A 15,013-nucleotide genomic window follows, 5' to 3' on the forward strand; every position below is an offset into this window, starting at 1 on the left:
TTGGTTCCTGGTTGCCTGCTTAATTTCTGACTCCTTCCTGGACTCGGGGTCTCCATCGCAGTGAAGGAGCTTGTGATGCTCTCAGGGGTGTTTTGTATCTGCAGTTCAGCTGCAGGGATGTGGTGTCAGGGCTGGGACCTGCTCCTGGCTGTGGGGTGGGGGGGTGACAGTGCTCTGCAGCACTGAGCCTCCTCACTGAGAGGGAAGGGCTGTTCATGCTTGGAGCAGCTTTAGCACAAAGAGATGTGACTGCCTGCTGCCTCTTGGCTGTCTGGGTCTGAGCAATTCAAGGTGGGTACACACGGTGCCCTGAGATGGGCTTCCCCCTCCCTACTGGAGGATCTCAAAGGGGGCTCCAGAAGCCCCTTCCCAAGCTGTGTGGAGGGAAAAGTGTGGCTACAGCAGTGCACCCAATGCCCAGCTAAGACCTCCAGCACTGTCATCTTTCCATGCTGTGGAGCTGAGGACCTGGTGCTGCTGAGGAGGGAGAAGACAGCCTGCCTGCTCTCAGGGAGTTCTGGTGCAGGTAACTGGGGCTTGGGGCCTCCCTGCTTCCCCCTGCTCTGAGCAGCCCCACCTTGTGCTGCCCTCAGGCACCAGGAGGTCTTCCCTTCCTGTGCATCCAGCTCCTTTGGCATCAGGAACTGAGCCCAGCCCTCCCCATCAGTCAACACCAAGAGAACACAACAACCAGATTCTATGCAAAAGTATTTTTATTGGATACAAAAGCATTCCAGTATAGTGAAAAAAATTACATCATTGCTGATGGAGCTTGTCTGGGCCAAACCCCAAGACTGCTGTCTCCTCCGGTCCTGCCGTGGGCCATTGGTTCCCCTCCTGTTACATCTGGGTCTTGGTGGTGGCTCCATCCTCGGGAGCTGGTCCAGGCTGTGGGGCTGCAGGGCTGACCTGGATAGGGACGTTCCTCTCCAGGGTGTTGGGCAGGGCCAGCCGGGGGGCCTCGATGCGGAGCTGCCCCTCCTTGGACAGGGAGCAGGTCAGAGCCTCGGCGTCCACCTCCTCGGGCACATCCCACTCCCGCTTCAGCACCTCGTACTTGTAGGAGAAGGAGCCCTTCTCATCCGTGCTCTGCGTCTCCTTCTGCCCCACCAGCACCACTTTCCTGCCCACCACCTTCACCGACAGCTGCTCCGGAGTGAAGTTCTTGACGTCCTGGCAGATGGAGAAGCCCTCCCCAGAGCCGGTGCTCAGGGCTGTGCTTGTTCTCGGGGCTTGTTCCATGGCAGTGGCTCCTTGGCTGGTGAGGAGCTGCTCGAAGCTGCTCATGAACTCTCGAGCTTTCTCCATCTCTTGCTGCAGCTCGGTGAAGATGGTCTCTGCGTGGGGCCAGAGGGTCCTCACTGTGCCCAGTCGGGTGGCCAAGGAGCTGGAGGCAAATGGTGCGAGGTGCATTCTGCAAAGCATCGCTGGTCGTTCTGCTGCTGCTTCTGCTGCTTCTGCTGCTTCTGCTGATGCTATTCCTGCTCGTAGCTCAGCTGTAAGCGTTCTGTCCCGCTGCTGCCTCCCGCGGCTTTTATTCCCCTTTCCGAGGAGGCGTGGCCTCATCCTGCACATCACGTCATCCTCGGGAGAAGAGCTCAGCTCTTTCCAGCCCGTTCCAGCTCATTCTTCTTACTCATCCACGAGGTGAGGCCGCGCTGACGTCGTGCCCGGCATACCTTCGCCCTTACTCTTGCAGCTCCGCTCTCCTGGATTATAATTAGCAGCATCACCTCAGCCGCCGGCCGGGATGCCTGCGCCTGCCAAAAATCTGCCGCCTCTCTGCTTCCCAGGAGCGGGGCTGGGCTCCTCCCTGCCTCTCCCCCCACCTGTGCCCCGTTCCTCCCCATCTGCAAGCAGGAGACCCCTCCCTCCCCCTACACCCTTTGCAGGACCCTCAGCTGCCCGGGGGAGAGCAGCCCCTGGCCCCCCGGGCATTCGGGGATGCTGAGGGGCCGGGACAGGACGGTGGGCACCCCCCCGTGAGCAGGGTTGGGGAGTGGGCTCTAGAAAGTGCTAAGTGTGTCTGGCAGTGGGTGACACGGTGACACGTTGCCACGTTGCTTTAGGGGTGGGACCGTCCCCGTGGTGGTCGCAGAGACCTGCGCCCTGCTGAGACCCCAGGGCGGGGGCTTTGCTCGCCTCACGGTGCCGCCTCACGGGGGCTCTGCAGAAACCCGAGAGCCCCCGGCCGTGACTGCGGGTCCCTATTTGCGGCGGGTGACTCGTCCCCAGAAGCAGGCGCTGCTATTTTGGCTGGAGGGTAATCAGCCTCTCAAAAATAGGCGATGGCTCTAGGAGAGAGCGTGGGGAGAGAGCGTTCTGGAAGGGGCACACCCCTGGGCAGGGGAGGATAAAACCCGCTGCTCCCCGGACCGGGCCAGCGCCGAGCAGAGCCACAATACGAAACTGGAGCACACAGAGAGAACAGAGATGTTTTGCCGCTCGCACTTCATGACGCCTCTGTCCAGCTCGCTATTCCCTTGGCTGGGACCCGTCCGCACCCTCTGGCCACATCCAGGCACCCTGTTCGCCGAGCTGGAGCGAGAGCTGCGGCTGGAGATGGAACGGGCACGGGAGTTCATGAGCAGCTTCGAGCAGTTCCTGAGCAGCGGGAGCAGCCCCAGCCGGCTCGGCATCACCGCGGGATCCCGAGCCCCCAGCGCATCCCTGAGCCCCAGCTCCGGGGAGGGCTTCTCCGTCTGCCAGGACGTGAAGGACTTTGCTCCGGAGCAGCTGTCGGTGAAGGTGGTGGGCAGGAAAGTGGTGCTGGTGGGGCAGAAGGAGACGCAGAGCACGGATGAGAAGGGCTCCTTCTCCTACAAGTACGAGGTGCTGAAGCGGGAGTGGGATGTGCCCGAGGAGGTGGACGCCGAGGCTCTGACCTGCTCCCTGTCCAAGGAGGGGCAGCTCCGCATCGAGGCCCCCCGGCTGGCCCTGCCCGCCGTTCCGGAGAGGAACGTCCCTATCCAGATGGGTCCGGCGGCGGCAGAGGCGACAACCAGCACCGACGACGGAGCCGAGCGGGCGAAGGCGTGACGGGGAGAGCAGCGGGACCGGGCTGAGCCCGGCGGCGTGGGCAGCTACGGGGGCAGAGCGGGAACCGCACCGGGGACCGGCCCGGCGGGGAGTCTGCACCCAGAACATGTAGCTTTTTTTTGATATGCAATAAATCTTCCTAACTTTTACCTGTGCGACTTCTGTGTTTGCTGTCACGGCACTTTGCAGCGCTCCGGGCAGTGCCCACGAAGCGGGACGGCAGCCCGGGGACTGACACCTCTCCCCAGCCCCAGGTGGAGGGGGTTGATTTTGGGGGGGGGGGTGGTGGTGTCTCTAGTTTGCGGAGCACCCCCGGAGGGGGGACCCTGAACATCTCCCCAAGCCCCGATTCCCGTCTTCAGGGGGTGCTGGGACACTCCCGCTCGGTAAAGCGCTGGGCTGGGCCGTGCCACCCCCCCCGTGCCCTCTATGTGTCCCCCGAGTCGCCTCCCGCTCGTTCCCCCAGTTGCTGGCACCTTCCCGGCGCCGCTGGGAGCCGCGGAATGGGCGGAGGGAACAGACCACGCCCATATATTAGCCACGCCTCCACTGCTGGGCGGAGCCCATGTGCCACGCCCATATTTCCTATTAAGTAGAGCACCGAGGAAGGGGGTGTGGCCTAGCACTGTATATGGCGAAGTGGGCGTGGCCACGCTCCATATTGGGACGCGGGCTGCGCCGCGCAGCGCAGCTTTGAACCGGACTCGTTACCGGGTACCGGAGGGTTGGGAGAAGCTGAATGGGGGGAGGCTGTGGGTGTGGGTGGGTGATGACGGCTCCGCGGTGCCTGTACCTCCCCGGGGGGGTCTCACGGGGGTCGTTCCCTGTCATGTCCGGATCAAAACCTTTTCTGGCCGATTCACACCGTCCGCAGCCCCGGACGGGGGCTCCGCTCCCTTCCGGGGTTGCGGGCGAGGTGAATCGGCCCCGGGATTACCGGATCCAGCCCAAACCCATCCCGGTGAACTACCGATCCCGGCGTGCCCGGCGCGCAGGCGCAGTGAGCGCGGAGCACACGCCGGTCCCGGCATGGCGGAGCCGGAGGCCGCGCAGCCCGGGCGGCCCCCGACGGGGCCGGGGCCGGGGCCGGGGCCGGTGGTGTCGGGGAGCGGGACGGTATCGGGAGGAACTGGGTCGAGCGACCCGGCTCGTCCCGGGCTGAGCCAGCAGCAACGGGCAAGTCAGCGCAAAGCGCAGGTGCGGGGGTTCCCCCGCGGCAAGAAGCTGGAGAAGCTGGGGGTCTTCTCGGCCTGCAAGGTGGGCGGCACCGGTAGCGGGTCGGGGGTTGGTGGCAGTGCAGGGGGTGCAGGAAGTAGGGTGAGGTTATGCATGGGTGGGAGATGCAAGAAGCTGCAGGAGTGGGGGGTGGTGAGCTGTGCAGAGGGGTGCAGGAGGGGCTGCAAGGACATGCATGGGTGGGGGGTGCAGTGGGTGCAGGAAGGGGGTGCTGGGCTCTGCAGGGGATGCAGGAGTGAATGCACGGACATGCGTGGGTAAGGGATGCAGGAGAGTGCAAGAACGTACACGAGGAGACGGATGCAGGATGGGAGTGCAGAAATTGGGTGCTGAGCTTTGCATAGGGGGGAAAAAGGGGGTGCAAGGACACGCATGGGGTGCAGGAAGGAGATGCTGAGACACGCATGGGATGCGGGGGTGGGCGCTGGGCTTTGCATGGGCAGAAGGTGCTGGGCTGTGCAAGGGAGGTGCAGGGACATCCGTGGGCAGGGGCTGCAGGTTCCTGGGGCTGCACGCAGGGGAAGTCAGGGAGAGCCTTCGGGAGCTGGGTCAGACAGGAGGGGTGTTGGGGTGGGTTTGAGAGGAGATGGCAGCAGCCTCGGCACACGGCTGCTGTGTGACTGCCTTGTCCCCCCTCCCAGGCCAACGACGCCTGCAAGTGCAATGGTTGGAAGAACCCCAACCCCCCCACTGCCCCCCGCATGGACCTGCAGCCACCAGTGACCAACCTGAGTGAGCCCTGCCGGAGCTGTGGCCATGCACTGGGTAACCCCCCCAAGACCCCCTGGGAGAGGCAGCGATGCCCACCCCACCCCCCCCACCCGTGGCCTCACCACGGCTTTCTTCCCACTGCAGCGGACCACGTGTCCCACCTGGAGAACGTCTCTGAAGAGGAGATCAACCGGCTGCTGGGCATGGTGGTGGATGTGGAGAACCTCTTCATGTCGGTGCACAAGGAGGAGGACACGGACACCAAGCAGGTGTATTTCTACCTGTTCAAGGTGTGTCTGATGCTATGGTCCCTCAGCTCTGCTGAGTGCTGGGACTACTTCCTGCTGCCCATCTTGTACCTGGGGGCTGTGAGTTTTTCCACCCAAAACACCAACCTTGCCCTGGGAGCAGCTGTGTTCCAAACAGTGAATTCCTCAGGGAGTGAGGTTTCCAGGGAAGTCTTGCTCAAGGCTGGACCCTGGCACCTGCCTGGCTGTGTGAAATGGTGCAGCCCCCACACCCTTCTGCTACCCCCTCTCCTTGTGCTGCACCTGGTTTTGGGGACCTCAGTAACAGTGTCTGACGGTCTCTCTGCAGCTCCTGCGGAAATGCATCCTGCAGATGAGCCAGCCTGTGGTTGAGGGGTCCCTGGGGAGCCCCCCATTTGAGAAGCCAAACATTGAACAGGTAGGGCTCTGCTAGGTGTTGTACTGTTGTTTCACTGCTCTTACACAGTCCCCTTACTCGTAGCGGGCAGCACTGGGGGTTCTGGTGCAGCCCCAGCTCCACAGCCTCTTCCTCTCCCCAGGGAGTTCTGAACTTTGTCCAGTACAAGTTCAGCCACTTGCCACCCAAGGAGCGGCAGACCATGTACGAGCTCTCCAAGATGTTCCTGCTCTGCCTCAACTACTGGAAGCTGGAGACCCCATCCCAGTTCCGGCAGCGCTCCCAGAATGACGATGTGGCCACCTACAAGGTCAACTACACGAGGTGAGGGCAGGAGTTGGGGGTCTGCCTGCTCCCGAGGCTGAGCTTCATCCCTGCTCCCTGCAGTGGTGTCCCAGGAGGGATGCGGATGCTCTGGGGTCGCTCCAGCCGCATCGCTGGAGCGTGTCCTTGTCCCCTAGGTGGCTGTGCTACTGCCACGTGCCACAGAGCTGTGACAGCCTTCCCCGCTACGAGACCACCCACGTCTTTGGGCGCAGCCTCCTGAAGTCCATCTTCACCGTCACCCGCCGGCAGCTGCTGGAGAAATTCCGGGTAGAGAAGGACAAACTGGTGCCAGAGAAGCGGACGCTGATCCTCACCCACTTCCCCAAGTAGGTGCCCAAGGCGGGGACGGCTGCTGTACGGCTGGGAAGGTTCTAGGAGCGTGGAGCCATGGGGCTGTGCAGCTGAAGTGCTGCTCCCTGCCAGGTTCCTGTCCATGCTGGAGGAGGAGATCTATGGCGAGAACTCTCCCATCTGGGAGGCTGATTTCACAGTGCCTGCTGCGGAGGGTGCTCAGCTGGTGTCTCGCCCAGGTATCATGGGAGCAGCTTCCCCCACCTGGGGGCTGCAGGGTGAAGGACCCAAAGTGTGGGTGAGCCTCATCCCACAGTGGGGCTGCTGTGGTGTGATGAGCTCCCTTCTGGCAGTCACAGGCATCATTGGTCTCTTCCAGCTGCAGTCAGCACCGTTGCTGTACCCACCACTCCGCTCTTCAGCAAGAAGCTCAGCAACAGCAGCTCTGCCTCCAGCCTGGACACCAGCACCCCAGAGCCCCTGCCAGGTAGGGCTGGCCCCAGCCCAGCGGATCCGACACCCTCCTCGGTCCCTGCCAGTGCTGGATGTGCCGTTTGGCTCTGCTCCCCAGGAGAGAAGCGGAAGCTGCCCGAGAGCCTGACGCTGGAAGATGCCAAGCGGATCCGTGTCATGGGAGACATCCCCATGGAGCTGGTCAACGAGGTCATGCTGACCATCACGGACCCCGCTGCCATGCTGGGCCCCGAGGTATGGGGATAGGGGGGGAGATGCTGAGGTGGCACTGGTGCTCCCCAGAACTATGGGGCTCCCCTCCCAGAGGCTGTGCTGGGGTCAGTGCCCTCTCTGCCCCTCCAGACCAGCCTGCTGTCGGCAAACGCGGCGCGGGACGAGACGGCGCGGCTGGAGGAGCGCCGCGGCATCATCGAGTTCCACGTGATTGGCAACTCGCTCTCACAAAAGTCCAACAAGAAGATCCTGATGTGGCTGGTGGGCTTGCAGAACGTCTTCTCTCACCAGCTGCCCCGCATGCCCAAGGAGTACATCACTCGCCTTGTTTTTGACCCGTGCGTGGCTGGGAGGTGCAGGGGGTCTGGTGGGGTGGGGGTGGCGAGGGTCTCCTCTCACCCTCGCCGTGCTGCCTGCAGGAAGCACAAGACCCTGGCTCTGATCAAGGATGGCCGTGTGATCGGGGGGATCTGCTTCCGCATGTTCCCCACCCAGGGCTTCACGGAGATTGTCTTCTGTGCTGTCACCTCCAATGAGCAAGTGAAGGTGGGAGCAGGGAGGTGGGTGGGGGACACCCAGGGGGATTGTAGTGGATGCAGGGTGGGGGAGCCACAGGGGCTCTGCATCTCATGGCATCACCCCCAGGGCTATGGGACACACTTGATGAACCACCTGAAGGAGTACCACATCAAGCACAACATCCTCTACTTCCTCACCTACGCAGATGAGTATGCCATTGGCTACTTCAAGAAGCAGGTGGGCTCCTTGGCCAGGGCAGCTCCTCTCCACCCTCCTTCCCCCCAGCTCCGTCCCACTTGCCCTCTCCCTCCAGGGCTTTTCCAAGGACATCAAGGTCCCCAAGAGTCGCTACCTGGGCTACATCAAGGACTACGAGGGGGCGACCCTGATGGAGTGTGAGCTGAACCCCCGCATCCCCTACACCGAACTCTCCCACATCATCAAGAAGCAGAAGGAGGTACCTGTCCCATGGGCAGGTGGGCACTGCCAGGCTCTACCTGATCTGGACTATGCCCAGTGAAGGCAGGGGGGAGGTGTTGGGGATGGGTCAGCCCTTGGACACTGTCCCTTGAATTTCCTCTGGAGCCAGCTCAGGGGCCAGAGGGGACACTGGGGGTGGTGTATGTGGTGGCCAGAGTTGGCTCCAGCCATGGGCATCCACTCTGGTGGGTGAGGATTTGGCTCCATGGAACATCCTGTGGTCCCTGCTCACATACCCCCTTCTCACCACAGATCATTAAGAAGCTGATTGAAAGGAAACAAGCCCAGATCCGCAAGGTCTATCCTGGCCTGACCTGCTTCAAGGAGGGCGTGAGGCAGATCCCCATCGAGAGCGTCCCCGGCATCCGTGAGTCCTGCTGTGGGGAAGGGGAGGGCTGGACTGGGCTGCCCGAGGGCTCTGACCCTTGCCTGTGAGCTGGAGGCAGATGTGGTGACATTGCCCCTTGTCTTCCAGGAGAAACAGGATGGAAACCACTGGGGAAGGAGAAAGGGTGAGTCCTGCATGGGGGGGGCTTGGCTCAGGCTACTCCTCACTCTGTCACTGGGATGGGGAAGTGAGGGCAATGGATGGGGGGTGCCTGCCCACCCCCCAGGCTGATAGCCACTGGTTTTCTCCTGCAGAAAGGAGCTGAAGGATCCAGACCAGCTCTACACCACGCTGAAGAACCTCCTGGCCCAGATCAAGGTGCAGATGGGAGGGGATCCTCCCCTCTGGGGTGCCCATCCCCATGTCAACCCTCAGAGCTGCCTCCCTCAGGGGCCTGGGGGACATGGGAGGGTGTGACCCTGGTGCACAAAGGGCAGGATCCCCATGTGCTGGGGCAGGCAGGGGCTTCCTGCTCTAACCTGCCCTGTCCTTCCCCCAGACTCACCCCAGTGCGTGGCCCTTCATGGAGCCCGTGAAGAAGTCAGAGGCGCCGGATTACTATGAAATCATCCGCTTCCCCATTGGTAGGTGGTCATACCTGGACCCCCGGGCAGGATGGTGGAGTGGGGGCTGCAGGGGGTGCCCATCATGGGGTCTGTGCTGGGGAATCATGGTTGGGGTGCTGGGAGCTCCAGCATGGTCCAGAAGAGGGAAGGGTGAGTTGGGACCCTTGGTTGGTGTCTAGCTCTGTGGCTGAGGGGAAGAGGAGAGGGGGGACGTGACCCTCTCATACCCCCTGAGAGGGGACCCCCCTTCTCCCCTCTCTGTGGAGAGGGGGGATCTGACCCTTCCTTGCCCCCAGACCTGAAGACCATGACTGAGCGCCTGAAGAACCGCTACTATGTCACCAAGAAGCTGTTCATTGCTGACCTGCAGCGCATCATCACCAACTGCCGCGAGTACAACCCGCCTGACAGCGACTACTGCAAGTGTGCCAACACCCTGGAGAAGTTCTTCTACTTCAAGCTGAAGGAGGGGGGGCTCATTGACAAGTAGGGAGCTGGCTTGGACCCACCTGTGACCACTGGGTCCCCCAGGAGGAACAGGGCTGCCCGTGGGACCCAGCCCCACTCTGGGGGCTGCTGGAGCGATCGGGGCGAGCTGGGCCCTCCCTTGGGAGGGGTGATGAGGGGACAGGGGGAGCCTGGTGCTTTTCTCACTGAGCTTTCAGCTGCCTCTCCTGGGGGGGAGCAGTGGGGCTGGAGTTGCTGTGTCAGGGTCTGCCCAGGGCAGTGCTGAGTTCCTACCTCTCGCTGGGGGCCAGGAGCCCCCCCGGCACTGGCGCTTGCCCCCTCCCCAGGGTTGTGCCTTCTGCCCCAGCTCTCCATGGCAGGGCAGGGGCACGCAAGTGCTTTGGTTTTCTGCTTCCGTCCACGCCAGGCACTCCCTGCCCCTCCTCTTGAATGTATGGTGGGCTCAGCCCTGCCTGCCCTGGCTGTGGGCAGCGATGCTGCTCCTGGCCCAGGGTCCTGCTGTGAGGGGGGGATCTACCCCTGTGCCCCCAAGCTCCTGATGCCTCTTATCAGCTCCACCCTCTGCTCTGCTCTGAGGGCAGGGGCTGCTGGGGGGTGCCTGGTGCTGTGCTGGCACCCCCTCCCCATGCTCTGCTCCTGCTCACAGCCCCTCCTTGTTTTCCCTGTTCCTCCTTGGGAGCTGGGAGGGGGAGTGCAGACCCCAGCTGTGACTTGACCCCCCTCTTGCTTGGTCACCTGCTGCCTTGTCCCCTTCCCAACCCTGTGCTGTCATTGCTCTGTGGGTGCTGGTGATGCTCTGCCGCTTGCTGGGGTGGGAGCAGCCCCTTCCATCCCCCTCCCCTCCACCCATTCCACTTGACCATTGTTTTGTTTGGGGTTTGTTTTTGGTTAATTTTGTTTTTTTAATAAATGTCTTGTTGCAGACCTAGCTTCATCCTTGGACCCGGCCCTTAGGGTGGCAGGCGGGGCTGTTTGGGGGGAAGGGGGATTTGAGCTGGGGAGAGGGATGGGAGGATTCCGAGAGCCCCCGGGCGGGCTGGAATAGAGGGGAGCGGCCCCGGGGCGGCCCGGTGCGCTCCGCCCCGTTTCGTTTTCAGTTTCTGTCCGTGACTGGGGCTCCCTGGGGGGGACCCGACCCGCTGCGGGCAGGCCGAGAGCGACGGCAGGGGAACGGCAGCCCGGTGGGGTCCCGCTCGGTTCGCTCCGGGCCGGCTCAGTCCCTCTCGGTTGTCCCCGGCTCTGCCCGGCCCCGCTGCCCGCCTGGTGCCGGTAGCGCGGCCGGCTGAGCCCCCCCTCGCTGGGCCCCCCCCAGCCGGGGCTCCGGCAGCAGCCGCTGCTCCGGTTTCGCTTCCCAGCCGGAACCAGCGGCCGCGGGAGGTGTGCGGAGCTGCGGGGATGGAGCTGCGGGGCTACCAGCGGGAGGCGGTGGGTCCGGCCCTGCGCGGCCTCAACAGCATCATCTGGCTGCCCACGGGGGCCGGGAAGACCCGCGCCGCTGCCCACGTCTGCCGGCAGCACCTGGAGAACCGCCCGGGCGGGCGGGTGGCAGTGCTGGTCAATAAGGTGCCCCTGACCCCGGACCCCCTCCCCTGCCACGGGCTCCTTGGGCACCATTGCCCGCGGGCAGCGGGGGGGTCCCGGTGCTGAGCAGGGTCTATGGGCACAGGGGTACCTGGTGGAGCAGCACGCCCAGAAGGAGTTCCAGGAGCTGCGGAGAGACTTCGTGGTGACGGCCATCAGTGGGGACAGCAGCCACAAGTTCTTCTTCGCCAATCTGGCAAAGCTGAGTCACATTGTCATCTGCACGGCCCAGATCCTGCAGAACGCGCTGAGCAGCAAGCAGGAGGACACGCGTGTGGAGCTGACAGGTGGGCTCGGGACCCCAGACCCTGCTGTCCCCATGAGCAGGCTGAGGGGACACTGCCCTGGCTGGGCCTCTGCCGTGCTCACCCTGCTCCCCTCCCTCACCTGGCACAGATTTCTCGCTGCTGGTGATAGACGAGTGCCACCACACTCACAAGGAAGCCGTCTACAACAAGATCATGCTGAGCTACCTCCAGCGAAAGCTCGGTGGGCAGGAGGAGCTGCCACAGATCCTGGGCCTCACCGCGTCCCCCGGCACTGGGGGGGCAACCTCCTTTGAGGGGGCTGTGGAGCACATCCTGCAGGTGGGTCCTGCACCCCTGTCCTGTGCTGGGGCAAGGGTGTAACAGCCCTGGGCACAGCTTGCCCTGGGGTGTACTGAGTTGTTCTTTTGGAGTGGCTGTTGATGGCCATTGGGCAGCCCTGGGGGGACATCCCCCAACTCACAGGGGTGCTTGGGAGCACCACATCCCCTGGGCTGCTGGGGTGTCTCAGGACTTGGAGCAGGGTCTTGCCTTCTCAGATCTGTGCCAACCTGGACACCGAGAAGATCACATCAGTGCAAGAGGAGCTGCAGCAGCTGCAGAGCCATGTCCCTGAGCCTAGGAAGCAGCATGACCTGTGCCAGGAGAGAGCAGAGGTGAGGGGCTGCTGGTGGGAGCCACAGGGCTGCTCACCGGCTGGAAGATCAGACCCTCAGAACCCTACTGGGGGCTGTGTTCCACCAGCACTTAACATGGACCAACCTGAGGGGTCACTTGACCTAGAGCTCTGGTGCTGGGGGATCCTGCAGCCATCCAGGTCCTACCATGCAAACAGCCCACTCTGGTCTGTGCCTCTAAGGCTGTCCTGAGTCTCTCCCTGTTCTCAGGACCCCTTTGGTGAGCAGCTGAAGAAGATGATGGAGCAGATCCATCAGCACATGGAGCTGCCCAGCCTGCCGCAGGACTTTGGCACGCCAAGTTACGAGCAGCGCATCGTGGAGCTGGAGACGAGGGGTGAGGAGGCTGTGGGGTGGGTGCAGCAGGGCAGAGCTGGTGGCTGTGGGGCCAGGCTGTGACCATGGCATGCCCTGTCCCTCGCCAGCGGCAGAGACGTTCTGTCACAAGCAGCGGGTGTGCGCGCTGCACCTGCGCAAGTACAATAACGCGCTGCTGGTGAGCGACGCGGTGAGGATGATCGATGCCTTCCAGTGCCTCCAGCAGTTCTATGCCACCCAGCAGGACAGGAAGGACCCCACCGAACAGTTCCTCACAGCCATCTTTGAGGGTAACAGAGGGGCCTGCAGGGGGGTTGGTGCTGGTTGTGTTTGGGCACACAGGGAGCTCTCCTGACCCCCCCTCACCTGCACAGAGAACAGGAGCATCCTGCAGGCACTCGCCACAGATCAGCGTTATGAGAACCCCAGGCTGAGCAAGCTGGAGGAGATCCTGCGGGAGCACTTCCAGCCCCATGGCACTTCTCGTGGCATTGTCTTCACCCAGACCCGTCAGAGTGCCCACAGCCTGCTCAGCTGGCTGCAGGACACAGCTGCGCTCCGTGGGAACCACATCAGGGCTGCCGTCCTCACTGGTGCTGGTTACAGCGACCAGGCCAGGCACATGACACCGGTGAGCAGAGGGTGGGAAGGAGCTGAACCTTCCCGTCTCTGCACGCTTTGTGGGTGCTGCAGGCGTTGCTCAGAGCCCTGTGCAGCTGCTGAAGCTTTGCCCCCGCTTTCTCCCCAGAATGAACAGCAGGATGTGATCAAACAGTTCCGCGAGGGAACCCTCAACCTGCTCTTCTCTACCAGCGTGGCTGAGGAGGGCCTGGATATCCCTGAGTGCAACATCGTGGTCTCCTATGGGCTGATGACAAACGAGATTGCCATGATGCAGGTAGCTGCCTGGGCTCCCTCTGGCCACTCTGCCCAGCCCCATGTTGGGGGCCGCTTGCCAGGACACCCCAAGGCCATGGGGCTGGGAAATGGGGGCTCTCATATCCCCCATGCCTGTGGGCATCTCCCTGGGGATAAGCCTAGTCCTGGCAGAGCATTGCCTTGGTGAGGCACAGCGGGGTGGGGAGGGTGGATCTGTCTTCACAGGGCAGCATAGGGAGGCAGGGGGGGTTGGCTGTGTTCCTCCTCTGCTGACAGCAGTATGTGGGCCCTTCTGCTGCAGGCTCGTGGTCGTGCTCGTGCCCAGGACAGCGTCTATTCCATCCTCGCCAAAGCCAACAGCAGAGAGGTCTCACGTGAGCTGCTCAACGAGAAACTGGAGAAGCTCATGGAGAGGGCAATCAGAGTGGTGCAAGCAATGCCCGAGCAGGAATATCGCCTCAAGGTGAGTGCCGGGCACTGCCCTGAGCACCAGGAGGGACAGGCAGCTCCTGCCCATGGCTGCTGCTTGAACACAGCAAGCAGCACTTGGTTGTGGCTGCCTGCCATCCCCTGGGGCAGCACTGGCACCTGGGAAGGGATGCCCAAGGCAGTGCATGCCCAGGGCAGTGCATGCCCATCCTGTCCTCCCACGTGGCACTCACTCTCCAGCGTGGTGCTTCTTCTCTCCAAGGCCATGTCTGGTGTCTGTATGTGCCCGTTGCCCTTGCTGACCCCTGGCCTCCCCTTGCTCTCTGCAGATCACAGAGCTGCAGCAAGCAGCCGTTGCCAGCTGGCTGATGAAGGAGGCCAGGCTCAGTGAGCAGCAGCGGCTGCACGACCCAGATGCTGTTTACTTCCACTGCATCAACTGCAACGTGGCCGTGTGCCGTGGCAGCGACATCCGCACGGTGGAGGGCATCCACCATGTCAACATCAACCCCAGCTTCAGGTAGGAGCCCCGTGTTGTGTGACACTTGCAGGAGCTGCTGCGCTCCCCACCCAGGATGTCTGGGGGTTGCAGTAGCCTCCTGCTAGCTCTATCTTGGGGACAGGGATCCAGGGAGGCCATGGGAACTCCATCAGACTGTGACAATGGGAACATGCACGCTGCCTTGTTTCTTTGAGTGTCTTTGGCCTTTTCTCTGCAGGCTCCGTTACAAAGTCGTATCTGAGAAACTGAAGTTCTCACGGGAGTTCAAGGACTGGGAGCCCAGCTGCCGCATCGCATGCCAGAGGTGCAGCCAGGTGAGCACAGCACACGGCAGCGTCCCCACGGCAGGGAAGGGGCAGGTCGGGCCATGCCTGTGTCCTGGCTGAGGCATGGGGCTGTGTGTCCCCTCAGCATGTGCCCATGTGACACGTGTGGCATGGACATGGGTGACTGTCCCCGGAGGGGGGTGCAGGCTGGGAGGGAGGCGCTGGCCTGGCAGCCGGGGACACCGTGGGGTGTGACTGTCCCCTCCTTAATCATGCAGGGCTGGGGAATTGAGATGATCTACAAGCAGGTGAAGCTGCCCATCCTCTGCATCAAAAACTTCGTGGTGGAGACACCAGCTGAGAAGAGGAAGTACAAGAAGTGGAGCACCGTGACGTTCCCCATCGAGGACTTTGACTACCTGGAGTATTGCTCCAGTGTCCTTGACCAGTCCCTCTAGCGTGGGCACTGCTCAGGAGAGGACTATTCCGGGCCAACTCCAGGGGCAGTGGGACCCTCCCCATCAGGCCTCGCTTTGTGAAGCCTCTTGTCCTCCATTAAAGCCCCGTGTGTGCGCTGGGAAGGAGAGGAGCCTTGGCAGTTCCATCCACCGCAGGCAGTTTCGGTGCGGGTCAGCCCTCGCACCGCAACCGGACCCATCGCCTGGCCGGGTCCCACGGCGCCAGGTGCCTAGGCAGGCACCAGATAGTGTCCGGACC

At 62.8% G+C, this 15,013-nt stretch overlaps 4 protein-coding genes across 4 annotated transcripts; 3 read left to right on the plus strand and 1 right to left on the minus strand.

Annotated features, from left to right (window-relative positions):
- Positions 1 to 695: 695 nt before the first annotated feature.
- Positions 696 to 1,540, minus strand: LOC139788634 (heat shock protein 30C-like). Its single transcript, XM_071728745.1, has one exon. The coding sequence runs from the start codon at positions 1,423 to 1,425 to the stop codon at positions 841 to 843; it is 585 nt and encodes a 194-aa protein (XP_071584846.1). The 5' UTR covers positions 1,426 to 1,540; the 3' UTR covers positions 696 to 840.
- Positions 1,541 to 2,362: 822 nt separating this feature from the next.
- Positions 2,363 to 3,188, plus strand: LOC139788636 (heat shock protein 30C-like). The gene has a single exon (XM_071728747.1). The coding sequence runs from the start codon at positions 2,434 to 2,436 to the stop codon at positions 3,037 to 3,039; it is 606 nt and encodes a 201-aa protein (XP_071584848.1). The 5' UTR covers positions 2,363 to 2,433; the 3' UTR covers positions 3,040 to 3,188.
- A 478-nt stretch (positions 3,189 to 3,666) lies between these two features.
- KAT2A (lysine acetyltransferase 2A) lies at positions 3,667 to 10,300 on the plus strand. The gene is made up of 18 exons (XM_071728742.1): positions 3,667 to 4,296; positions 4,917 to 5,040; positions 5,131 to 5,276; positions 5,584 to 5,673; positions 5,795 to 5,976; positions 6,114 to 6,305; positions 6,403 to 6,509; positions 6,650 to 6,757; positions 6,842 to 6,978; positions 7,087 to 7,295; positions 7,377 to 7,503; positions 7,603 to 7,713; positions 7,790 to 7,933; positions 8,209 to 8,323; positions 8,432 to 8,468; positions 8,599 to 8,662; positions 8,844 to 8,928; positions 9,207 to 10,300. The coding sequence occupies exons 1-18, from the start codon at positions 4,069 to 4,071 to the stop codon at positions 9,398 to 9,400; spliced, it is 2,400 nt and encodes a 799-aa protein (XP_071584843.1). The 5' UTR covers positions 3,667 to 4,068; the 3' UTR covers positions 9,401 to 10,300.
- Positions 10,301 to 10,496: 196 nt separating this feature from the next.
- On the plus strand, positions 10,497 to 14,877 carry DHX58 (DExH-box helicase 58). Its single transcript, XM_071728744.1, has 12 exons — positions 10,497 to 10,941; positions 11,045 to 11,246; positions 11,356 to 11,546; positions 11,765 to 11,881; positions 12,113 to 12,239; positions 12,328 to 12,510; positions 12,595 to 12,851; positions 12,969 to 13,118; positions 13,401 to 13,562; positions 13,858 to 14,048; positions 14,248 to 14,344; positions 14,575 to 14,877. Exons 1-12 carry the CDS (start codon positions 10,774 to 10,776, stop codon positions 14,752 to 14,754), a joined length of 2,025 nt encoding a protein of 674 aa, XP_071584845.1. The 5' UTR covers positions 10,497 to 10,773; the 3' UTR covers positions 14,755 to 14,877.
- Positions 14,878 to 15,013: the final 136 nt, after the last annotated feature.

This window comes from Heliangelus exortis, chromosome 29 (assembly GCF_036169615.1).
Source record: "Heliangelus exortis chromosome 29, bHelExo1.hap1, whole genome shotgun sequence".
Taxonomy (NCBI): Eukaryota; Metazoa; Chordata; class Aves; order Apodiformes; family Trochilidae; genus Heliangelus; species Heliangelus exortis.

Bases quoted from the DNA above. Each gene is read 5' to 3' on its own strand.
- LOC139788634 (XM_071728745.1), bottom strand. From the start codon at position 1,425: ATGCTTTGCAGAATGCACCTCGCACCATTTGCCTCCAGCTCCTTGGCC.
- LOC139788636 (XM_071728747.1), top strand. From the start codon at position 2,434: ATGTTTTGCCGCTCGCACTTCATGACGCCTCTGTCCAGCTCGCTATTC.
- KAT2A (XM_071728742.1), top strand. From the start codon at position 4,069: ATGGCGGAGCCGGAGGCCGCGCAGCCCGGGCGGCCCCCGACGGGGCCG. The intron at 7,504-7,602 runs GTGGGAGCAGGG...CATCACCCCCAG, and splicing joins CCTCCAATGAGCAAGTGAAG to GGCTATGGGACACACTTGAT. The intron at 7,714-7,789 runs GTGGGCTCCTTG...CTCTCCCTCCAG, and splicing joins TTGGCTACTTCAAGAAGCAG to GGCTTTTCCAAGGACATCAA.
- DHX58 (XM_071728744.1), top strand. From the start codon at position 10,774: ATGGAGCTGCGGGGCTACCAGCGGGAGGCGGTGGGTCCGGCCCTGCGC. The intron at 12,240-12,327 runs GTGAGGAGGCTG...GTCCCTCGCCAG, and splicing joins CGTGGAGCTGGAGACGAGGG to CGGCAGAGACGTTCTGTCAC. The intron at 13,119-13,400 runs GTAGCTGCCTGG...CTTCTGCTGCAG, and splicing joins ACGAGATTGCCATGATGCAG to GCTCGTGGTCGTGCTCGTGC.